The sequence below is a fragment of the Coffea arabica genome, chromosome 6e (genome assembly GCF_036785885.1).
Source record: "Coffea arabica cultivar ET-39 chromosome 6e, Coffea Arabica ET-39 HiFi, whole genome shotgun sequence".
Lineage (NCBI taxonomy): Eukaryota > Viridiplantae > Streptophyta > Magnoliopsida > Gentianales > Rubiaceae > Coffea > Coffea arabica.
This window is the reverse complement of record NC_092321.1, coordinates 43,749,430-43,774,890: the sequence shown is the minus strand read 5'-3', so window position 1 is coordinate 43,774,890 and position 25,461 is coordinate 43,749,430. Positions and strand designations below refer to the sequence as shown.

Here is a 25,461-nt window from a genome sequence, read left to right as displayed (position 1 = left end):
CGAGTGTGATAAAGTACACCCTCGTCTCAAACAAATTTAACAGATTGCAGAGCAGAAATCAAGTTAGACAGCAATGGAGGGGAGTGGTACACTCACCGGCTCAACTTCAAAAGTTTTTACTTCAGATTGGCCTTAATCGCCAAGAAACCCTAAAATAACCAAAATAAACCAATTGAAGGTTTCACATCCGTAATCGAGTAAACACAATGCACATGAGGCTCGACTACTAGTCGTATGCCTCGCCAAATAATTACTAATGCAAGGGTACAAAACATGATTTTTGGGAACAAAAAGATAGCATAAAGACCTAGGTTCAATAACCCAAAAGCCCTTTTATTTCTACCAAAAGGCAAATCCAACTTAAAAGAACCAAACGGCCTAGAAAATCGGGCAGCACTTCCCCTAAATTTCTTACTTTTCCAGCCATTAAGGCTTCATTATTCCCTCGAATCAGTCCCAACATCTCACACAAAATTCACCTCATTTCCAAAAGCCATTCACTAGGCCCAAAGTAAAAGTTAACTAGGAAATGACCGGAATAAAAGTAAGCCTTCAAACACACAAACAAGTACAATGAGACTCGATAACGCGTCATAAAGCCATGCCAACCACAACCCCAATAAGGTTTCATATGCATATATAAGCATTATAGCAAGCCAGAAAATCAGGAAATGTAGCCATCTTGGCCATAACAACAAAAACAGTTTTACCTTCATTATGCGGTAATGGCACAAATTGCACTATGCTTATCGGATGAGGGTGTAAGACCCACCATCTCGAACGTAAAAGACAGGGCTACAACAATGTAGAAGGCCACTCAGTCCAAATCCTAGCACAACTAGGTCAAATATGCAGAATACCAAACCAGAACCGTAATTGCAGGTTTACAAATCACACTATGCTGTAATCAGTACAACTCAGTCTATACAGGTCCAAATGCAGAAATTCCAAAGGCATATGATAGATAGGAGATCAAGCTACATTTCATCAGAAGATACCAACAACAAAATCCAAAAAAATCCCAGCCAAAACAACCCATTTCAGACGCAGTTCGCACATTCTGATCAACCCAGAACAGCAATAGTAAAATCGAGATATCTCACTCTACACTACTCAAAATGACCAGAAATTTTACAGGCACCTCAAACACATCAATACCTAAAACTTTCATGTTTTAAGCAAAGGCCAATTCGGCCTCTAACCATATGATACAAAACCGGACAGAAAAGGGGGTTATGAAACCCTAACTTCCTCAAATTCCTTCCAAACCCAAAATTGGTTGCAATTATCAATAATTCACACCTACTAGAGTCATTATAGGCCATTGCCAATCATCATACAAGGCCACAACATCATGATCATATTAAACCAGAAAAATCACCAATAAATTGTAAACTTCACCATTTCATCCAAAAACAAGAATTAAATCACAAAATTCAACATTTTAGCTTCCACTAAGCACAACTCTAGCTTCATTAAGTGTAGGGGAAAGTTCATATACCACTCACCTAGTAAACAAGAGAGGGAGAGTTGTAGGACACCTTAGCTTTTCCAAAAAACTTCACCAAATCACTCACTAGCACCAAATGGAGGGATTTTATGGAGTAGAAACTAGATCAAGCAAGTGTTTTGGAGGATTTGAGCTAGATAATTGCCAAACTTTGAAGAGGTTTTTCTTCCTTCTTTGCTAGAGAGAGAATCGGCCAAGAGGTTGAAGACAAGAATGAATTTTGTGTGACTTTTTTTGAGATATTTAAGCAATTGGTCAAAAGTCAAGAAAATGAATAATAAGTCATAAGCTATTTCCAATACAATGGTGACACTTGTCACCTCCATTAATGCAATCCTATCTTTTCTTTTTCCTCTCACATCAATCACTTCACATCCTCTACTTATCTCTTAACACCCGATAAATTTCACACAGTATCCGGAATTTAACCTAATTGACCGAATTTTCCCGAACTTTTCGCACTAGTGGGTCTCACGTCCATTATATACTCTTAGTTTCTCAAAAACTAACCGATACTAGAAAAATCATTTAAAAGCTATATTTACTCATAAAATTTATTTGCACAATTTTTCGAATAAAGAAAAGGTGGAAAACCGTATAATTAAAAGAAATTAAAACCTAGAAATTAAGAAAATTACGGGTCCTCACAACCAGGATCTATAAAATCTAACGTAAACGGCAGATCGTACCTTCTACGTCCTCAGATGAGTCAGGGGCTTGATGTGACTCTAGGGAATACACCCGAGTTGACACCTTCGGTCCAGTCCCTTCCCCCTTGACTGGTAAGAGTTAATCTTGGTTGATTGTCGATTTCCACTTCCTTCTCGAGATAGGCCTGGGCAATTAGCGATTTCATGATCTGCACTCCCGCAACGTAGATATTTTCTTCCTTTCTTCCAGCAGACATCCTCCGTGTGATTTGGCTTTCCACAGTACCCGCAAGGACCATGGGAAGCAGAGCCCGAGCCTCTCTGTGAAGTATCACTTGACATTCTAGGAAATCTTAACCCTCCAGTTCCCTTTCTGAGCTTGGGAGGTGTACTCGTATCTTCTTGTCCCATGCTACTTTCAGGAATAGCTCTTTTTCTCGCCTGAAAGGTTCTAACTTGTAATCTTGCGCTTTCAACTCGTTGAGCTTTTTCCACTGCGTCACTAAAGGCATTCATTTGGCTACAGCCAGATCCTTCTGAATTTCAACATTTAAGCCCTGGACAAAACGCCTTATCCTCCTTTGCTCAGTCACAATTAGCTCGGGAGCGAACTTAGACAACCTAGTGAACTGGCTCTCATGTTCGGCAACAGTCTGAGCTCCCTGGCGAAACCTAATGAACACGTCTTCTTTCTTTTCTTGAATTAGGGGTGGGAAATACTTCGCGTTGAACTCTATCATGAAGCTCGCACACGTCCTCGGTGTTTGTGCTCTTTCCCATTTCAATCTTATTACATTCCACCAAGAACGGGCTGCTCCCTCTAGTTAAAAGACAGCAAATGTCACCTGTCTCTCCTCAGTATAGTGCAACGCCGCAAAAAATCAATCATCTTCTCTAGCTACCGCTCGGCCACATCAGGGTCTGGTCCTCCAAGGAATTTCGGTGGGGAGAACTTCTGAAATCGTTCGAGGGCCTTATCCTCCCCCTCTATATGGTTACCAGGGTTTCCAGGTTGAGGAATACGGTTTTGGCCCTGATGCTCTACTACGTGAGCTAAACGATCAGTCATGCGCTGGATAGCCGCAACTACCTGAACATTAGGATCCACTTCTGGTTCAAGATTGGGTTCAGGCATTGGTTCCCGATTTTCCCCTTCATTCAAGGGTTGCCTACGTCCACAGCCCCGGCCTCGTCCACTACGAGTTCCTTCCATTGGATTAACTAATCTAGACTCGAAGTATGAATACAATATACAAACTAGCGAGGTCAGTCAGTCAGAAATATATAATACGTCCACATCAATTCAAAAGCAAATATACACATAACACGACTATATCAAACAAATCACACAGTAACAGTCAGTCAGATACAAGCAAAGGAAATCCTATGAAAGTAAGGGGGTCATTCAATAGTACATACTACGAACTAGACCAAGAGTACAAAAGTAACTAACGAAAAGCTTTTCCCCCCCCTAGGGTTCCATCCGTAATCTACAAGAAATCACAATTTATCTCCTAGGCAGGGTTAATCATCCACACATCATATAAAGTTCCGTAGAATCAGATTTCTAATTCGCCCAAGTTATTTCTAACCTAGGCTTTCATCCCTTTTCGTATTCGGGTACAAGAATCCAAAATAAGATAATTCACCACTCGAGCTGGCCAGTCCCAAGAGTAAATCATCTACATTTGTAATTCCTACCTGACATACGTATTTATAGTCTCCAAGTACCAGAATAATGTTTTGAAACCTATAATACACCGTGATTCATAGCTTATGCTCAAAAGAGTACTTAGTCCCTTACACTCATTCACATGAGCGAGACCACAACACCACTTGGCCCCAAGCTCACTCCGCGCAGAGACCACGCGAAGCAGCTCTGATACCAACTGTGACGGCCCCATCTCCCCTTAGGGCGTACCCCAGGGTTCGGCGGGTCACCTGCCCAACTCTCGCCGGGACTACGGATCCGGAACAAACGGAAACCCTACCAAACGCTCAAAAGAATTTCGAGAAGATAATATTCAAAACCCAATTGAGCCGAACTAAAAGATACAATAAACTAATCACACCCTGAAATACTTGTTCCGAAAGATAATACAGTGCTCGAGCGCTACAACGACTAATAAAAAAAAATGAAACGAAGAACGAAAACAAGCCGCGGATGAACAGTGACCGCCACGTCACAATCTGATCGATTTCTGGCCGGATTGGAGGCAGTAGCTCAACCCAAAATTTTAAAATTTTCCCTACATATCCGGCCAGATACTTGGCCGAATTCCGTGAACAGTAACCTCCAAAATTTTTTGGCTTCGTTGTTCAACTTCTGCACTCGTCCACAATCCAACCAAGTACAAGTAAACTTTGTTTAATATGAGAGAATGTACATTCCCAAAGACATATGCCACATAACCATGAGAAAACACTTTACAATATACATATTAGTAAGTTTACATACCAAAAGGAAACATTGTATTAAGATACATTTAGGGTTTCCAAATTGTCGAGGAGCTATACCAAAAGAACAAAAGAATTTCTAACTAGCTCAACTCATTCTTCAAAACATCGAAGTTCCAAAAGATTGTTCCCTATAAGGAAAACAAGAATAACAGAACGGGGTGAGCTAGAAACTCAATGAGGTACCCAAACGTATAAACAGTAGAAATCATGAGAAATCACTTTTAGGGCACATATACACATCAACTAAGAGAAATGAAGGAACACCACAATTTAAAGGATACAGGTGGCGCTCAGGAGTCAAATCCCTGTTGCAATATTTGATCCAACCTCGTTGACCCTCCGTCAACGTTTAAGGAAATATACATGTCCGTAGACCCCTCGTACGCCAAAATCCCGATCACCAAACATACCCCTTACCGAGCCCGAACGCCAAACAAGAACAGGAATGGTAATACTCGATTATACCGAAAATCCGGAGTCTCCAATACCCAAAGATTTCCCAAGAACAGGCACCCATGGATTGTCAATTTTCCTCGACCAAGTCCTTGCTGGCTCGATTCAATTGACTCCCCATGAGGTTGAGCTCAAATTTAACAGGAAGGTCATTGGATACACTTCCAAACGACATCATATCAGGCACAAGTAACAGATTCAAGTATATATAGGAAACAAGTCACACAGGCCAGAGAACGAGTGTGATAAAGTACACACTCGTCTCGTACAAAATAAACAGTCGGTAAAGACATTCAAATAGCAATTTGCAAGGACAGATAACCAGTTTAGCAATAATTCAGGGGGGTGGTACACTCACCAGTTCAAGTACAAATACTTCAAAAGTTTTCACCCATAGTGGCTTTAATCGCCAAGAAACCCTAAAACTGCAATTTTCGCACAAATTCTGAAATTTCCGCAAACAACTACAACTAACACACAAAAGCTCCACTTTAGACCATATCAAGCCATCATTCATGGCCAAGCAATAATTATCATATAAAATCAGAAAAATCACCAATAAAATTCAAAATTGGCTAAGCTTTACCCTAAACCATGAAATCATCCACAAAATAGCATATTTAATCTCTCCAAACCACTAATTAACAATTATTAAGAATAAAAAGGAAAGTTCTAGGGAATTTACCTTGAAACTAGAGGAAAGATGATAGCTTAGGGTTTCTTCTACAAGAATCACTCCACCAAGACCTTTGTTCCTCCTTAGATAACACTCTTATGGAAGGGTTTGCGATTTTATCGGTTGAAACTCCAAATTTTGTCAAGAAATGGAAGGACAAAGTGAAGGCTCTCTCTTGGTTTTTCTTCTCACAATGGGCGGCCAACATGCAAAAGAAATGGAGATGATTTTAGTCAATTTTGGTATTTGGTAAAGGTGATGAATAGTAAGTCAAAGTATACCCTCCATTGGTTTCATGACACTTGGCCCTATTAGGGTTTGATTTAATCCTCTTATCTTCCAATGGTTAAGCTATCTAGCTAACCTCTAATTGTCTCCTAACACCTTGTAAAATAATATCCCTCAAAACGAAACTTAACCTAGTAGTCAAAATTTTATCGCACTTACCGCAGTAGCGGGTCCCACGTCCTTAATACACTTCCAAATAGTGCTGTTAAACGAGCCAAGTCGCGCTCGAGCATAGGACATTCGAGCTCGACTTGAATCTCTAATCGAGCTAGATCGAGCTCGCTCGATTAGTAATTCGAGCTTCACAAGGCGTTCGAGATCGACTCGATGCACTAGTAGAAAACTCGAGCTCGGGCTCGAACTCGAGTTTGAAATCGAGCCGAGCTCATCGAGCTCGAAACTCGAACTCGTGCTCGAGTGTTCACGTAACTTTATCATGAAAGGGTTGTAGTCTACAATCCAGATTCAGCTGTAAATTCATAGTCATAAAAGGATGTGTTAAGTGCGTCCACCACCAGTGAAGACTTCGGTAGTAAAACTGCCTACAAATGCCGAAGATTGCAAAGGGAAAAAGAAAATGCTATTAGCCAAAATCACACCATCCGGGTTCGTCTACACTGATGTTTTGTCAAACAAAAGAACAGCAGAAATTCAAATTCTACTTGTCTTGACAGGAAACAAGAAACAAACAGAATCAAGGCGAGAATATAGGAAATCAAATCTGAACAAGGATTGGTCTCTTGGACTTCCTCTTAGGCTGGAAAAACTGAGATCTTAGCGATTGCAGTGTGCGGCCAAATCCAATCCCTTGTCCATACCCAACACCAAATCCAACGCTGCACCCAATTCCAAACCCGAACACCGTTCTGAGGTAGTTCCACACCGACCCACCATGACAGAAAGAGGAAAGAAAAAATTCAGGATGGCGCCTGGCGGTGAGAATGGAGGCTGCGGGGGTGCGGCGTGAGAATGGAGGCTACGGGGTGCGGGGTGCGGCTGGAGGGTGACGGCTGTGGGACGGGAAAACGTAAGACCAAAAGAGGAAAGAAAATTAGGGCTACAGACGGAGACGGGAGATGACTTAGGTTAGAGTACCACATATACATTGAAATGATGAAAATGCCCCTACCCTTCGAGCCTAACGAGCTTAAACGATGCTCGGCTCATGTATTAAACGAGTACTGAATAGAGCTCGAGCTCGGATCGTTTGTCTCTCTAAACGAGCCGAGCCGAGCTCTTATCGAGCCGGGTCGAGCTCGGCTCGCGAGCTGCCCGATTCGATTAACAGCTCTACTTCCAAATTAACCCGAACTAACTTATACTAGAAAAACATTTTGAAAACTATATTCACTTATAAAATGTCTAGAAAATTAAGGTAGTAAAATAAAATAAAAAAAATCCATGAAAAGGAATAGAATTAAACGATATAAAATAAGGAAAATTTTATGGGTCCTCACAAAGCAAGTGAAAGTGCCCCTAGGCCCAGTCACCTGAGCACGCGCCAAGAGGATGAAGGATGCTCTCCAACTATTGGTCAAAACGGTGCAAGAACAAGTGGGAAGACCCAAGCTAATAGACGGCCTTGCCTCGGAGAATGAAAGGCAAATTACCGTGCTACAAGCCATGCTCGAGGAAGGAAATCAATCTTGAAGCCATGTAAATAATTGATTACGTGTTTAGTAGTAGTATAAATAGGATACTCTTTTGTTAAAGCAGATTATTATTCAATATTAAGAATTTGAGAGTTCTCTCTTTGGCTTCTTGCGAGCTTTCCTTGAATATCTTAAATTAATCTCTAGGATCTTCAACTAGACTTATCAATCTAGAAACACACTAGATTGTGGCGTCAACTATCTCATACCAAGGTTCGTTAGCCACGTGATTAACGGGTCAAGGTTCATCCATCCAAGCGTGCTATTTGCTTCCTTAGATCTTGAGGCTTATCTCTTACGGGTTTCGTCACAAGTTGGCGATGTTCGTATCACTCCATCAAATTGAAGAAGTATTATATTGAAGGATTGGACTTCAAATCAGGTGCAATCTGGTAGTCTATTCGGTTTGCTTACTCTTGCTTAATTTTCTTTACTTTACTTGACCTTATGTTATTATTTTTTACTTACTCCTTATTGTTTTTCATTCACACAAGCGGTGATCACCTAGAAAATTTTGGTAAATTTAAATTGTGCCTTATTTGTTATAAACTAAGTTAAGTTTTTTTAATCAACCTAATTCCCCCCCCCCTCTTCGATTGCTTTGCGCCTTTACAGACTTTTATTCCATATTATGCTGTAAGCTCATATTCAAGAAGAATTGCACAATAGCAGATAGGACTTCAGCATGAGAAGTGTATTCCAAATCCCATTTGTACAATCAATAGTGCCACTAAACCGTAACCCAACTGAAATACAGCAAATAAGAGCCACCTAGTTCACCACCTGCACCAACAAATGGTAGTTATAACTCAATCTTTCCACAACAATTTCTGCACTATGTATACAAAGGCCACAAGCAGCAACATTTTCATCATTTTCTCCTTGGGGCTTGTTTCTTCTACCTTTGCCTCCAATTCTCTTATCCTCTTCATCAATCTTCTTCTGTGCCTGACTAATTTATTGCACCTCTCACAACTACTTGTATCGTACCACTTGAAATAGCCATAGCCATAGCCGCCATTATGCTGTTGAAGCTCAATTATTACCTCTTCAAATTTTACATTTTTTGAAATAAAAAAGGAATAGAAATTAGCAGACACTTACTTCGTAGTAAGCACAGTCATAGTACCTCTTTCCTGGGTTTTCAGCTGTCCACAATGTCTTCACTCTCACTGGTACACCACAATTACAAATCGGTGGTTCTGCCATGGAGATGAAACTCACATTTAGGGTTTACTTGAGATGAAAGAGAGAAGGAGAATTTTGGGGACCATTTGTCCCTTACATTTTGATCAACACATAAGTGGTTTGTCTTTTTTACCCTTTAAAAGTTGGGCACATGATATGCGCGTGACACATTCCAATCAAAAATCGCTCGGAAAAGTGCAAAGGGACTTAAATTGATTTTTTTTTATTTGTTAAGAATTAAAAATGATCATTTTCGTTTTGAGGGATTAAATTATTTGCAATATGTGAGGGGTTATTTGTGCAGTTCCCCCTAAATTAAAAAAAAAAAAAAAAAAAGAGGCTCCTGTAGCGCCACGGTCGCTCGGTGTTTCCCTCCCCGGAAAGTCGCCCAGCGAAGAATTCACCTCCAACCTGCAAACGACCAAAAATCCCCCCAAATCCCAAAATCACATTCTTCAATTCATCATCATCATCATCATCATATATATATATAGGAAGAACACATACTATACTGGTGGATAATGGATCACTACAAGATTCTGGGAGTCCAGAGGAACGCGAGCAAAGAAGAAATCAAGCAAGCCTTTCGAAGCTTGGCAATGCAATTTCACCCAGATAAGCATGCCGATTCCCCCAAACATCTTAGGGACACAGCCACCGCCAAATTCAAGCAGCTTTCCGAAGCCTACGAGATACTCACCGATGATCGCAAGCGTGCCGACTACAATATCTCCGCCTCCTCCTGGAATACTGGTTGTAATCAGAATCATGGGTACGCCAAGAATTATGGGTACGGGTATGGAGGAAATTATACCCATGATTATATGGCTAGTAGGGGCAAAAGGGCTGGTCCGAGTCTCCAGTTTGAGTTGCTTTTTCGGTTTCTCAATGCGCGGACTTTTGTTCGAACTGCGACTATAGCTGGGTAATCTTTTCTTTTTTATTTTCTTTTTCCAATTATGAATCAGTTATTTTTATTGATAATCTGGTGTTATGTTGATGCTGAATAGGCTAATTTTGTCAATCTATGTGAGATTAGACAATATTTTCGTATGATATTTGATAATTGCGGATGGTTTCGTATTTGCCGCATTGTAAAAGGGAATTGAAAAAGGAAGGTTTTTGCATCTAGGATTGAAATAGTTTTTTATTATGTAAATTTTGCTTATCCTACACTAAAATCTGCTATTGCTTCCTTAGATTTTATTTCTTTTTAGATAGTTGTTGGTGGATTTTATAAATTTGCCATTGTCAAATTGAATAAAGCGGATTGATATCCAGGACAGAAGTAGTGTAGTTTAATTGACAAATTAGGTTTGGTGTTTGGCTGGAAAAGCTGGTTATAAGGCATCCTAGATGCAATGAAGTACTAGTTTGGAATGAAGAACTTGATGGTACAGGGGGGAGGGAGGAAGGGAGGTACCCTATGATTTGCTTTTGATTTTCAATCAGGTTTCCAATAATGCAGATTAAGAAGATATATGTTTTAGTTACTCAAGTCAGTATGAAATTTTCCAGGGGATAGACCGTAACTGTAGTTTAGTAACCAGTGAGCATTTCTGATGGTCTGTTGTCCTGCTGCTATGGTCCCGTGGGATTTTATGCAAGCCTAAGCCCATTGATTTGTTCCTGCGATTGGCTGCTGTGGTTCTTACCCATTGTTTGGATGTGGCATTTCTTGTAATTTAAAAAGTTAATATCAGGTTCTAGTGAGTTCAGTAGTCAAAATTGTAGCTACCACATCCTGTGCATCTGTGGGAAAGTCAATTCTCTTTGGCTAGGCAAAGGAGAATTCTTAAGTTTTTTGTTTTTGTTTTGGATCCACTGAACCAAAATGATTTGACATCTATATGCTGTCTATTTTAGTTACCAAATGATTTAATTCTGCCAATACATGATCTCTTCTGTTAATTATTTTCTATCTTTGCTTTGCGATGTGACGGAAATATTTTGCAGTGTTTTAATAGGTGCGATATATCTCATTGATGATGGTGTAGATGCCCTGTGGAACACAAAAAATTCTGGGGTATGTTGTTTACAACTATCCTTGTTTACTTGTACAGTGCTGTTCTGACTGTGAAAAAGTGAATAAAAGGAAATGCAATTATGATATATCTTGAGATAGCATAAAGGGATGCACTTTGAAGTGTACAACCATGGGTGGGGTCTCAAGACTATAGTTCAAAAATGGAAATAAATGATTATAAGAAGTGCAGTTAGATACCTTATACAAAAATTGAACTGAAGAAGCCCCTTTCTGAAAAGCCATTTGGTTGAGCAAGTTCAATTAGCCAAATGTGCTCATAAGAATGACAGATCAGGGACAACAAAAGACTAAAGGATATGCTGATACGAAACAGTTGAACTTGATATTAGTAACTTATTCAAGTCCTTAAGTTCCTGTAATGAAAAGAATGAAGTTGTTAAACTATTAAAAAATTTTAGATACCTTGCACAAAAATTGAACTGCAGAAGTCTCTTTCTGAAAAGCCATTTGGTTGAGCAAGTTTAATGAGCCAAAAGTGCTCGTAGGAATGACAGATCAGGGACGACAAAAGACAGAGAGCTATGCTGATATGAAACAGTTGAACTTGATATTAATAACTTATTCCAGTCCTTAAGTTCCTGTAACGAAAAGAATCAAGTTGTTAAACTATTAAAAAATTTTTAGTCAATCAACCTAAGAGTTTTATTCAGTTGCAATGACTTCAAGTGTAGTTTTTCATTGAAAGGTAAATTCTACAGGAAGGCACAATGTAGTGCAAAAACTTCACAACTCTATTGTGTTTGAGCAATTGTTGTTTGAATTCATTGCTGATTAATCTGAGTGTTCAATCATGCCGAACAAGTTGTTAATAGACCATGCATAGCACAAGTTTCAGTTTGAGCTAATTTGAAATGTAAGGCACCATAGAAAATCTCATACTAAATAGAGAAATTGAGAAACTTGAGTTTTGTTTGGTCAACCTCCCTTCCCTTGTCTTATCTGCTTTCATTCATTATGTTCTGTTTTTTGTGAATGGAAACTCTATTATTGTTACTATGAATTGAATCTTGTACAATGCTGCTTCTTCAAATGTTCCTTTGGCTCTGATTAGTTTGGAAGCATAAACTAATATTAGAGGAAAAAGTATGTGGTTGTGTTGGCCTGAAAAGGTTGTTATGTTTGACATGAAATGTTGTTATATTTGACATGAAATTTTGTAACATATGACAAATATTTTTTGGTGCAATTAGTTTCCCTTTAATTTTTGTGTCTACATTAATATTCTTAGCAAGTTTTAAACCATGTTAACTCACTCGAAAAAGCTACTATTCATCTTCTAGAGCTTGTAATTCTGTTCAACTAAATGCACAATTTGTGTTTGGTTCAAATCATTTCATTTCTTCTGTCAAATTAAAGATATTTCAGGCTACAGAAGTAATAGTTTCCTGACAGGTGTGTTACAAGCAATCCTTTAGTCTTGATTTCCCAGTGATTCCACATATATTAACTGCATCAGTTGAGTACAATTCTTTGTCTTCCTCAGCATGGATAATCTTATTCTAATTTATGTTATTCATACCCTATACCACAATGGCTTCCTATGTTTCTTTCTCATAAATGGTATCCGTTCCTGTTAGATTGATGTCATTCGCATGATCTGTTTTTGATCGGCTAGACATCCATCTTGTTAGACCTAATTTGATGTATTATAATCTCTAAAACAAGTGTAGCCTCTTCTTTTGTAGAATATTCTTTCTCATGCGAGACCTAAAGCATTGCTTAGCTTAATAATTTTGTTGACTAGTGAACTTCACTTTTTAGAGTTATATAGTCATCTGAAAGTACTTTAACACTTAAACCTCTTTTTCTGTTTTGAAATACCACCTAAGTCTATCATGCAAGTGAACAATTTTAGTTTCTCCGGATATTTAGCTCAAGGATAAATTTAAAATTGTTCTGATTTGCTGTAATGTTGTCCAGTATCGCCACATTTTTTTGTGGAAACTTTTCTTATATCTTTCAAATTGTTCTGCATATATTGTCATTTTTTTGTACATATGAAAGAAAACCGAGGACCACCATATACTACTTGCTAGCGCAGTCCACACCCAAGCAATAAGTCTTCTTTTTGGGAATATAGTCAACAACTTTGTTGTTATCCTCCAGCAAGTACTACAGATATCTTTGTCGAACATTCTTCATATCTTCCCAAATTTCCAGGTACTGTTTTATAGGATCTGGATGAATTTCAATTGATGTCTTTGCATCTTCCATCACTACTAAATACATTTTTTGTCTAGTTATGACTTTACTTGATTCTGATGAGTATTTTTTCTTCTTTCAAAAAGTAGGATGGTATCCACAATCATTGGAAGTCAACCATAGTTTAATCTTTAGGGATGTGGGGTAGAAATATATCATAAATTTTCACCTTTTTTTATTTGAAGCCAGAAATGCTCTCAGTCAGTGTTGATATCTTCCTTGCATTTGCATTTCTTATTACATTCAAACCAGGTCAATGAATTTACCTAACACTTCAATCAACTTTTATCCAAAATAGCGTAGTTTGTTGTTAATAGCTTCATAATAACATCGAAGTGGATAAATGTTTTTAGTTTTCACTGATTTAAGTAATAAAGTTTTTGTACCATTTCCCCATCTTTTGGTTTTCATGACCTCCAATTTTATTTGCTTATCAGACAAAGAACAAATGAAGGATATGTGCAGAAAATATTAATGATATAGTACTAGTTTAGAATACTTGCACCTTCTCTGGCTCCTTGCCTACCAAGGAACCTTGTTAATTATTTTGTAATACAAGCAACTGAAAGAAAAGGGTTCAGAAGCCTTTTAAACATATTAGTGTAGATGCCTTACGTAACTCTGCTACTGGATTTAGCATATGATTTGTAACTTGTTATAATGTTACACAATAGGATTCCATATCAATGACTGTAAATGCTAGCTTGATGTGATAGTATAGAAGTATAAATGCTGCTTTTACTCTACGATGCACTTGGGCAATATCCAGCTTAAAACAACAATAATAGATATTTGGACTTTTAAGCATATTGTTCCTTTGGCTTTTTTGGCATGCTAAGCAGAAAAATACAGGTAATTCTACTGTTGGTTTAGTATATGACTTGCGAGTGTATCCCTTGATATACTCTTTTACTTCAAATGTTCACATTAATGAAATTAAGGGCTAGCTTAATGTGAGAATATAGAACTATAGTAGCTGCTATTGTTCAGTGATTCATTTGGGCAAAATCCAGCTGCTAACTACAGATAATAGATATGTTGCTGTAAAGCTTGTGCACCAGGTTTTTTTAAATTGAATTGAAGTCATCCTTTTTGTAATTTTTCTCATTAAATTCTTGTTGATTTTTTGGTTGCATAAAGTTTTCTGAAAATTTTGAAGTTGGTTTTTCTCACACAAGGCTTTTAGGTAAATGGGATGGGATTTGTAGCGCCTGAAGGAAATATTCATTCTAACGTGCCCTTTGCTTTCGTTAATTTAATGAACCCCCAGAAATCTTTGGAAGATGCTCTGGAATCCATAAAGGAAGCCAAAGCAGTTAAAGATAAAAGTTAGAGAACTTCATCTATTGCATTCGTCTGTCTGGAACTCCATTGCTTGGAAAAGCTCGAGCTCCCAAAGATAGTCGAGCATAGATTGAAGCAAACAAGTTAAGATCTGGGAATGTTCCTCCAAGCTTATTTGCTTCAAGTATACTCTTTGCCTTTTTGTCAAATGGGTCGGAGCTGCTGTATGTACAGGTAGAGATGCTTCAGCGTTCATATTCTCGTCTAATTTGTGGTATAATTCTGTAATAGTAAGTATTGCATGTGATTTGTGTAGCTTTGAGCATCCTTGGATGCTGAGGAAGCCCAGAAAAGGTGTCCTCTCAGATTACTCTTGAGTTTCTGGTTTCAGTTCTACATTGCAGAATATTTTGCTAGACTAAAATGTACTTGTAATAGAGCCAATTTTTCTACCTATTGCCCTTTTCTTGTTGACAAAATTCAGTTAGTGGAACAACGTATCTTGCATGGGAAAGGTCAATACGAGATATTTACAATGCACTGTGTCTCCAATCTTATAGTCGATGATTGCATTGGCTAACAATATTAAGACGTTGTTCTGGTCCGACAAAAGGATTTATGTGAAAATTTACTAGAATTCAGATAACGCTGTTGTTTACTATGCATTGCTCCGATATGGTAGGTGAATATGATTATTCTGGCTTGATTACCCTAATATTTTTTTATCTTCAGTTCTCTATTTGGGATGTACTTTTAACATTCCTTTTCGTTATCCCTTCGTTTTCGGTAAAGGCTATGTGTAATAATTGTCGCATTTTTGCAGAACAAAATGATTAGATAGCTTGGATATTCTACCCCTTTGAGCAAATTGCAGTTGAGTAGATGAATGAAAACCTTGCAAATATCTTATCATAATAGCTAAAAAACGAGGGATGAAGCGTTGGAAAGTGATAAAATTCTAAGGGTTAATAAACTAGTGGTTATGTTGCTCATGTTTTAGATTAGTGATGGGGACAATTCCTGCCTGCTCAATCTCAACTTCGGGTATCATATCATATAGTTCTTAGAAAAAATAATAATAACGCAGGTACATAGAAAAGCTGTTTATTTCAAAAATATGTTTGATCTGTTTCTTCTAATTGTTTCATTTTTCATGAATTTCGTCGAAAAGAAAATGATGAGTGAAGTTTCTATGTATTTCTTTTTTTTTAATTGGGTAAGTAAGGGAAGTTTGTACCATTTGTTTTTACTATAAGTGGGAAGTTTCGAATTCAAAACCGCTCATTTACACTCTCTTTACTAGTGTCATCCAACCCATTCTTCCTCCGGAAAGATTCAACTTAAATGTAATTGAGTGATTTTACGTTTTTTTTTTAAACATTGATGGAGATTTTAGGTTCAGAACCTCACCATTGCTTCTTGTCAAAAATATCAAAGCAAGTTGATAAAGTACCTAAATTCACAATTACAAATTATTTTAGTTCTATATTCTGGCAAGGGTGTACTGCCCAGTTGGATCAATTTATGCAATGTTATGTTTGTATGAATAAGTAGGTTCTTTGGTAAAATTTGTGTAAAGCTTGAAGAATTGAATAGAAATCAGAGTGTATTGGAAAGAAAATTATATGATATTTGATGCATCGTGTATTCAAAAAATGGCATGGTGATATTTTTTCTTAATGCTTAACATAATAAATATATGACGCAGAGATCTACTGAAGGAAAAAAAAAAAAAGAAAAAAAAGATAGAAATCTTACTATTACCCTTATTTTGGATCCAAGAAATCAAGTTACTTTATTCATCACAATGTTCATCAGATCACTTTGGCCTTAAATTACAACGTTGATCAAGACTACCTTGGCCTTAAATTTTATTTTCTACTTTATTTATAATTCTACTTCCTTCCTCTGTTTTGGCCGGCAGCGTGGTACTCTGTCAGCTATTATTAAGGTACAGAGTCTTTGGATTAAGTTCAAACTTTTGGTGCATTTTAATCAGCCAATCAATTAGAATTGCTTTCATTTTCTCATTTGTTTCATGCATTAGATGCATGTTATTACTAACTCTGCTCTCTTTGTGCATTTCAACGGGGCAAACTCCAATAAACCTGATCTAGTGCAAAAAGAAAAGATCTGGTAAAGCTAATAATAATGAAGCCCTAGAAAAATAACTTGATCTAGTGTTGTTGACATGGTAAAGGCAAACAAAAACTTCCTTGATACGAACCCGCCCTAAGGTATGAACTCATATCTCACATAGTCCCGGATCTAGACGAAGAACATCAAGTTGGAGTTGTAGAATAACACTTGACTCCTATAGCCCTAGACTACGAACCTTGAACTGAATCTCAACCCACAATCGTTCGAGTAAGAGAATCAATGTTACCAGTAGAAGAACGCCACAACCAAAGTGTATACTTGATTGATAAGTTCGACGAATACTTTCGAGCAATTCTCAAGTATTCAAAAGGGACTCTCTTGGATAAGAGAAAAGTGTTTAGACACTCAAATTCTGATTTATTCAAAAAAACTAATGGAAACGTTGGAAGTGTTTGGCTATTTATAGCCTTACATAGACTCTAGGCCTAACGTGATTTGGACTCACTAATTACCCACAATTTAAATGACAAATTCGGCCCCTTTGGAAACCTAACCTTGGCCAACTTATTGAAAGAAATTAACAACTAAATTAAGCAAGGTAATTTAACATTAAACCCTTGCTTAAATGACACTAAGTAGAACGACTCAAATAATAATGAACAAAAATAGAAATTGAGCACTTAAACTTCGGTTGAAGCTTCCAACTCCACTTCACTTGACTCAAGAGCTTGAATTAGAGTATAACGAATTGTTTTGTCCTGCTCAAGCTCGTGACTAATGCTCGCATGGTCAACTCCATCGTACGTGGCACAAACTAGGGCTTGCATTGTCTCTTTAAGCTTCTTGGCATGCGTTCTAGTTATCGAACCACTTAGCTCAGTTCGAACGTCACTTGCCATGCTTTGGTCAGCTTGCCCTCTTGCATCATTCCCCTCCTCTTGAAGGCGATTTGTCCTCAAATCAAGCTCATCATCTGCAAGATAAGGGCTTAAGTCAGCCACATTGAAGGTAGCGTGGAAATCGTACTCACCTGGTAGGCCCAACTTGTAAGCATTATCATTGATGCGCTCCACCACTTGGAAAGGTCCATCTCCTCTAGGCAAGAGTTTGTTGCGGCGTTGCACCGAGAACCTCTCTTTGCACATGTGAATCCACACCCAATCACCTGGCTCAAATATCATCTTGCGACGACCCTTATTAGCATGACGAATAAATTGAAACGTTCTTTTGTCAATGTTATCTCTTACCTTTTGGTGCAGGGCATGCACTTGCTCAGTTCGTTTCAATCCATCCATATTAACTCTCTTAGACATAGGTAAAGGTGATAAGTCCAAAGGTGTGAGAGGGTTAAAATCATAAACAACTTCAAATGGTGAGTAGTGTGTGGTGCTATGGACTGTGCGCTTATAAGCAAATTCAACATGTGGCAAACAATCTTCCCATGATTTAAGATTCTTTTTGATAATAACACGCAATAAGGTAGAGAGTGTCCTATTAACCACTTCAGCTTGACCATCAGTTTGGGGGTGACTGGAAGTAGAAAACAAGAACTTAGTTCCTAATTTACTCCACAAGGATTTCCAAAAATAACTAAGGAATTTGACATCTCTATCACTAACAATGGTGCGTGGCATTCCATGCAACTTGACAATTTTCCTAAAGAACAAATCAGCTATATGCTTAGCATCGTCAGTTTTATGGCATGGGATGAAATGTGCCATCTTAGAGAATCGATCAACAATCACATAAACAGAGTCATGGCCATACCTAGTTCTAGGTAATCCAAGTACAAAGTCCATAGAAAGGTAAACCCATGGAACAGTAGGAATAGGTAATAGGGTGTAAAGTCCATAGGGGTTTACCTTTGATTTGGCATGGTGGCAAGTCACACATTGTTGAGCAATACGTTCCACATCACGCCTTATTTTTGGCCAATAAAAGTGCTCTTAGAGGATAGACAATGTCTTAGCAACTTCAAAATGTCCCAGAAGGCCTCCACCATGCGCTTCCCTGACAAGTAGCTCTCGCATAGAGCAATAGGGTATGCACAATTTGTCTTTGAAAAACAAGTACCCTTGGGAGAGATAGTAATTCTCACGGTCAAACCGTGGAAGGTCAGTAAAGATAGCTCAAAAATCGAGATCGTTAGTGTAAGCATCCTTAATCAATTCGAAACCAAGTAAATTTGCATCAAGGGTGGTAATAAGAGTGTACCTTCTAGACAGTGCATCCGCGACCACATTGCTCTTTCCGGCCTTATACTTGATCATGAATGGAAAACTATCAATGAAAGCTGGGCGTGTGTCGCTTGCTCAATTTATTTTGTGACTTGAGGTGCTTAAGCGACTCGTGATCCATGTGTAAAACAAACTCCTTAGGCCTTAGATAGTGCTGCCATGTTTGTAAGGCCCTTACCAGAGCGTAGAGCTCTTTGTCATATGTAGAGTAGTTCAATGATGCTTCATTTAGTTTTTCACTAAAATAAGCGACCGGCTTCCCTTCTTGCAATAACACAGCCCCGACACCTATACCGGATGCATCACATTTAATTTCAAACATCTGATCAAAATTAGGTAATCTAAGTACAGGTGCATGTGTGAGTTGGTGCTTGAGTAATTGGAAAGACTTAGGTTGTTCCTCTCCTTATTGAAATGCTTGGTTCTTCTTGATGATAGAAGTAAGTGGGGCTGCAATGGTGCTAAAGTCTATGACAAAATGTCAATAAAAGCTAGCCAACTCGTGGAAGCTTCTTACTTCACTAAGAGATGTAGTCGTCGGCCATTCCACTATTGCTTTCACCTTGTCTTGATCAACATGTATGCCCTGTGCACTCACAACATACCCTAGGAACACGATTTGATCAGTGCAAAAAGTACACTTTTTAATGTTGGCATACAAGTGTTCCTTTCGAAAAACCTCCAAGACAGCTTTGACATGCATGATATGTTCATCCATACTCTTGCTATAGATAAGAATGTCATCAAAATAGACTACCACAAACTTGGCTAAAAATGCACGTAAAACATGGTTCATTAATCTCATAAAGGTGCTAGGTGCGTTAGTTAACCCAAACGGCATAACCAACCATTCATATAAACCATGCTTAGTTTTAAAGGCAGTCTTCCATTCATCTCCTTCTTTCATTCTTATTTGATGATAGCCACTTTTTGGATCAATTTTAGTAAAAATTATAGCTCCATGTAGTTCATCTAGCATGTCATCTAGTCTAGAAATAGGATGGCGATACTTTACCGTTATAGCATTTATGACGTGACAATCGGTGCACATCCTCCAAGTTCTATCCTTCTTGGGCACAAGTAGAACGGGAACGACGCATGGGCTCAAGCTTTCACGTACCCACCCTTTGTTTAGAGGCTCACCTACTTGATGTTCCATCTCTTTAGTCTCCTCAGGGTTGCTCCTATAAGGTGGTCTGTTAGGCAAGGTTGCCCCAGGAATGAGATCAATTTGGTGCTCAATTCCCCTCAATGGAGGTAACCCACTAGGCACATCCTCCGGGAAGACATCTTGATATTCCTGCAAAAGGTTAGCAATAAAACTAGGCAAGGAAACATCAAGTGTGTTAGTCACATGTACTTCTTTACAAACCAAAAGGAATAGACTATGGTCAGAAAATAAAGCCTTTTGCACATCCTTGGCTTTCGCTAGCAATACTTGTTTTTTCTCCTTTTTCCCCTCTTTGGCCGAGCTTCCTTCCCCCTTTTTCCCTTCAATTTTACCTCGGGCTAACTCCCCTTTCTCTCCATTCTATCGATTTTTCCCTCACTTTCTTGCCTTTTCTTTTTCTCAAGTTCTAACTCAAACTCCCTTTGAAGAGTAGCTTGATCCTCATGCACTAGTTGAGGTGTAAGAGGCACAAGCATAATCTTTTTATTACAATGGGAAAATGAATATTTGTTAGTGTATCCATCCCAACTAACTTTCTTATCGAATTGCCAGGGCCGGCCTAAGATGATATGAGCAGCTTGCATAGGCACAACATCGCATAAAACCTCATCAATGTACCTACCAATGTGAAAATATACTAAGACTTGTTTAAGTATGCGTACCTCTCCGCTATTGTTAAGCCACTGCAGCTTGTAGGGCTTGGGGTGGTTAGTAGTAGCTAAGTTTAATTTCTCCATCATGTGTGCACTTGCTACATTGGTACAGCTTCCAGGGTCTACCACCAAGCTGCAAACCTTGTCCTTGATGTGACAACGAGTGTAGAATATATTTTCGCGTTGTAGATCCTCCATGCTAATTTGAGTAGCTAGAGCTCGGCGAGCTACTAGGCCAACGCGTTCTATTGTGGGCTGCTCCTCTTCAATCTCTTCTCCGTCATCCTCAACCAAAGGTGGCATTTCATCATATTCATCCTCTCCATCCGTTAGCACTTCTCCATTGGACAACATAAGCATGGCCTGTTGGTTTGGACATTGGGAAGCAATGTGTCCAAACCCTTGACACTTAAAACATTTAGTGTCGCGATTTCTTGGCTTAAAGACTTCTTGATTGGCCTTAAATCCTTCCCTAGGAGTCGGCTTGGAAAATGAAGCATTCGGCTTCAAAGCTCCTCTCGACACTCCAACACTTGGTTTTGATGAATTTTGTGCAACCGAGGGGCTGATCTCACTCTTTATGGTCAAGTTTCTCCAATTTTTGGTTTGGAAGTTGGAGTTTTGGCGGGTTGCACCCCTCCTCTTGAGTCTCCTTTCCACCTTGACAGTTTTGTCCAATAGTTCCCCCATGTCAAGGTAGTGTTGAAGCTCCACAACATCTGCAATTTCGGCCCTTAATCCCCATATGAAACGAGCCATAGTTGCCTCCTCATCTTCACGAACATCAGCCCTCATCATTGCCATTTCCATCTCTTTGAAGTAGTCTTCGACTGTCATATTACCTTGAGTGAGGGTTTGCAATTTATGGTGCAAATCCCTGTGGCAGTAACCAGGTATGAAGCGCTTCCTCATGATCCTTTTTAACTCCTCCCAAGTTCGGATGGTTGGCTCCTCATTCCTCCTTTGTTTGATGCGAAGTTGATCCCACCAAATAGCTGCGTAGTCCGTGAACTCTATGGCTGCCAACTTCACCTTTTGGGGCTCCGTGTAGTGGTTACAATCGAAAATCAACTCAATCTTCCTTTCCCAATCCAAATATGTTTCAGGATCCGATTTACCTTGGAATGTTGGAATTTTCAGCTTTATTCCCTTTAGTTGATCATCCCCATGTTTGGATCGATGTACCTCTTCCCTCGGCCCTTGCTCTTCGTCCTCAAACTCTCCCTCCGAATTGGAGTCACTTAGTTCGTTCAAGGGAAGTTTTCCTCTAGTTTTTTTAGAGGACTTCCTTGATGATTCCAGTTGTTCAATCTGCTCTTGCATGGACTCGAGTTTGCGATCGAATCTTCTTTTCATTTCCGTCCTGTAACAGCCCCACTTTCCCCTAAGGCGAACCAAAGGGGTGAGCGGACTGCCTGCCCAGCTCTCGCCAGGACTCACGATGCAGACTAGAACTATCTATAGCGATCCGGAACTTACGAACGAGCGTAAACGAGTCAAAATGGTAAAATAACCCAAAATTTAAATAAAATGAAATCCGAAGTCGGCCATGAATAGTGACCGACCCGTCAGAACCCAACCGAAATAGCCAACAACATTCACATCTGAACTTTAGCGTTTACAAATCAAAATGACATACAAAAGTTTTCAAAAGTTAATATATACACACGGTTTGCCAAATCAAAAGAGAAAACGCCCCAAAAGTACACTTAGGGTTTTAATACATGAGCTATACAAAAGATATGTACAACTAGCTCAATTTGGCAGCCATTTGTCAAATCCAGACCAAAAGGGTTTATTTTCCTGTAAGGAAAACAAAAGGAACGGAAAGGGGTGAGCTTGCGCTCAATGAGGTACCAAACAGATAGCATTAAAATCATGGCATTTCACATTTAACAAATCAGATACACATGTCAGATGTAAAGCAAAGGAACCAATGATTCAAATCAGAAGGATACGGGTGGCTCTCATGAGCCAAATTTCCAGCGCAATACTTGATCCAAACCGGTTGACTTTCCGTCAACGTATATAGAACCAATGCGTCCGTAGACCCCTCTTATCACCGAATTCCGTCCACCAAACACCCCTTTACCGGGCCCGCTCACCTCAAACGAACAAAATGGTAATACTCGAGTATACCCGGAATCAAGGGTCTCAATACCCAAAATCCCCGAACAGACTACCGTGGTTCGTTATCTAATCGTCCAGGCCCTTGCCGGCCCGACTCGAATAACTTAGCCACAGGATTGAGCTCATAGGTCATAGAAATCCGAACAGATGCAGACACAGATAACAGATTCAAATTTTTCATAGTAAATTGGCATATGAACAGACTAGAGAACGAGTGTGATAAAGTACACCCTCGTCTCGAACAAATAAACAGATTGCAAAGCAGAAATCAAGTTAAATAGCAATGGAGGGGAGTGGTACACTCACCGGCTCAACTTCAAAAGTTTTTACTTCAGATTGGCCTTAATCGCCAAGAAACCCTAAAATAATCAAAATAAACCAATTGAAGGTTTCATATCCAAAATCGAGTAAACGGAATGCACAAGTGAGGCTCGACTACACGTCGTACGCCTTGCCCAAAAATACTAATGCAAGGGTGCAAAAACATGATTTTCTTGGAAACAAAAGATAACATGAAGACCTAGGGTCAACAACCCAAAAGCCCTTCATTTCCATCAAAAGGCAAATCCAACTTAAAGAACCAAACGGCCTAGAAAATCGGACAGCATTTCCCCCAAATTTCTTACTTTTCCAGCCATTAAGGCTTCATGATTTCCTCAAATCAGTCCCAAAACCTCACACAAAAGTCATCTCATTTCCCAAAAGCCGTTCACTAGGCTCAAAGCAATACAAGTACAAAAGTTAGCTAGGAAATGACCGGAATAAGAGTAAGCCTTAAAACATGCAAACAAGTACAATGAGACTCGATAACGAATCATAAAGCCATGCCAATCACAACCCCAATAGGGTTTCATATACATATATAAGCATAATAGCAAACCAGAAAATCAGAAAATATAACTCATTTGATCAATCAACAAAAACAGGTTTGGCCTCCGTATGCGGTAATGGCACAAAATGCGCTACGCTTATCGGATGAGGGCGTAAGACCCACCATCTCGAAGCTAAAAGACAGGGCTACAACAATGTAGAAGGCCTCTCAGTCCAAATCCTAGCACAACTAGGTCAAATGTGCCAAATACTAAACCAGAATTACCAAAACATGTTTGCAAAACACACAAAACTGTAATGAACACAACTCAGTCTGTACAAGTCCAAATGCCGAAATTCCAAAGGCATAAACTAGCTAAGACATCCAGCTACATTTCATCAGAAGACACCAACTTTAAAATCCAAACCAATGCCGGTCAAAATAGACAATTACTATCGCAGTTCGTACATTCTGTTCACCCAGAACAGCAACAGTAAAAACGGCATAACTCACACTACACTACTCCAAATGCCCTGAAATTTTGTAGGCACTTCAAACTCATCAATACCTACAACTTTCATGTTTTGAGCAAAGTCCAATTAGGCCTCTATCTATGACCTAAAATTTCGGACAGAATGTTCAACCAAGAACCCTAATTTTCCAGAAATTCTTCCAAATTCAAAATTGATTGCAATTTCCTATCATATGCACCTACTAGAGCTAAAGCCCCTTATTACCAACCATCAAAAACAACCACACCATCAAGATCATATGAAACCAGAAAATTCATCATAAAATTGAAAACTCCACCAAAACACTTCAAATCAAGAAACAAGTCACATAATCCATCACTTTAGGTCCCATTAAGCACCATATAAGCATCAATAAGTGTAGTAGAATGTTTAATCATCACTTACCTAAGAAATAAGAGAAGAGGAGTTGTAGACCACCCTAGCTCTTCAAGAAAACTTCACCAAACAACCTCTATCACCAACTAGAAAGATTTTTATGGAGTAGAAATGGATGTAAGCAAATGTTTTTGGGTGATTTGCACCAAGTAGTAGCTAGAACTTGAAGAGTTTCTTATTCCTTCCTTGCACAAGAGGTTCGGCCAACAAGAGGTAAGAAATGGTAATTTTTTGTGCATTTTTGAGATATTTAACCAATTTTTGGTCAAAACTCAAAATAGTGAATAGTAACTCTTAAGTCAAAACCAATGTAGTGGTGACACTTGTCACCTACATTAATGCAATCTTATCTTTCTTTTTCCTCTCACATCAATCAATCTCACTCTCTACTTATCTCTTAACACCCGATAAATTTTACACAGTATCCGAAACTTAAACTTATTGGCCGAATTTTTCCGAACTTTTCGCACTAGCGGGTCCCACGTCCAATATATATTCTTAATTTTCTAAAACTCTCCAATACTAGAAAAATTATCTAAAAACTATAATTGCTCATAAAATTTATCTAGAAAATTTTCCGGATACAGAAAGTGCAGAAAGCAAGCCATGAAAAATGCGAAAACCTAGAAAATGCAAATTACGGGTTCTCACACGTCCACATAGTATCCATTTTTAATGCTAATTGCGCAAGGGTAAGGTCGTTTTCGTGAGCCATGTCAAATCCTGCAAAACTTAACAAACGTTAGTAGTAAATGCCTCTCCTCCCTCCCTTGCGTGTTTTCTCTCGCGCTCGTGTATCTCTCAAGTGTATAAGTCACTCTAATGCTCTCACCAACTTCTCTCAAATCACCGGATTATCCCTCTTGAAGAAGTAGAATTCCTCAATGAGTATCAATCAAACTTCTCTCTAAGTTACACCAAGGATGTAGCGTTTAATTGGCTGAAATTTGGAGGATAATAGCTGACTTTGGCTGGCTCAAAAAGGACTTAAAACAGGCTGGAAAAATTTGACTTGACTTGGTCGAACAATTAGACTCGAGA

At 38.8% G+C, this 25,461-nt stretch overlaps 2 protein-coding genes across 4 annotated transcripts; one reads left to right on the top strand and one right to left on the bottom strand.

Moving 5' to 3' along the window:
• Positions 1-9,192: 9,192 nt before the first annotated feature.
• Positions 9,193-14,950, top strand: LOC113691284 (chaperone protein dnaJ 72-like). 3 transcript variants are annotated; one of them, XR_003448656.2, is made up of 4 exons: positions 9,193-9,802; positions 10,834-10,903; positions 14,313-14,644; positions 14,727-14,950. XR_003448656.2 is itself a non-coding variant. In XM_027209375.2 (3 exons), exons 1-3 carry the CDS (start codon positions 9,399-9,401, stop codon positions 14,457-14,459), a joined length of 537 nt encoding a protein of 178 aa, XP_027065176.2. In that variant the 5' UTR covers positions 9,193-9,398; the 3' UTR covers positions 14,460-14,950. The 3 variants fall into 3 exon arrangements, 2 of the variants coding, with proteins under 2 accessions (XP_027065176.2, XP_027065175.2); XM_027209375.2 differs by having other exon boundaries at positions 14,397-14,950; XM_027209374.2 differs by having other exon boundaries at positions 14,313-14,950.
• A 4,278-nt stretch (positions 14,951-19,228) lies between these two features.
• On the bottom strand, positions 19,229-21,927 carry LOC140009891 (uncharacterized). The gene is made up of 2 exons (XM_072056226.1): positions 20,581-21,927; positions 19,229-20,047 (listed from the first exon to the last, which is right to left on the bottom strand). Exons 1-2 carry the CDS (start codon positions 21,925-21,927, stop codon positions 19,229-19,231), a joined length of 2,166 nt encoding a protein of 721 aa, XP_071912327.1.
• Between the last annotated feature and the right edge of the window lie 3,534 nt (positions 21,928-25,461).

Coding starts and splice junctions, on each gene's coding strand:
- LOC113691284 (XM_027209374.2), top strand. CDS start 9,399: ATGGATCACTACAAGATTCTGGGAGTCCAGAGGAACGCGAGCAAAGAA. Junction 9,803..10,833: donor CGAACTGCGACTATAGCTGG/GTAATCTTTTCT, acceptor AATATTTTGCAG/TGTTTTAATAGGTGCGATAT. Junction 10,904..14,312: donor GGAACACAAAAAATTCTGGG/GTATGTTGTTTA, acceptor CAAGGCTTTTAG/GTAAATGGGATGGGATTTGT.
- LOC140009891 (XM_072056226.1), bottom strand. CDS start 21,927: ATGAAAAGAAGATTCGATCGCAAACTCGAGTCCATGCAAGAGCAGATT. Junction 20,048..20,580: donor GGCTTAACAATAGCGGAGAG/GTACGCATACTT, acceptor AACCTTTTGCAG/GAATATCAAGATGTCTTCCC.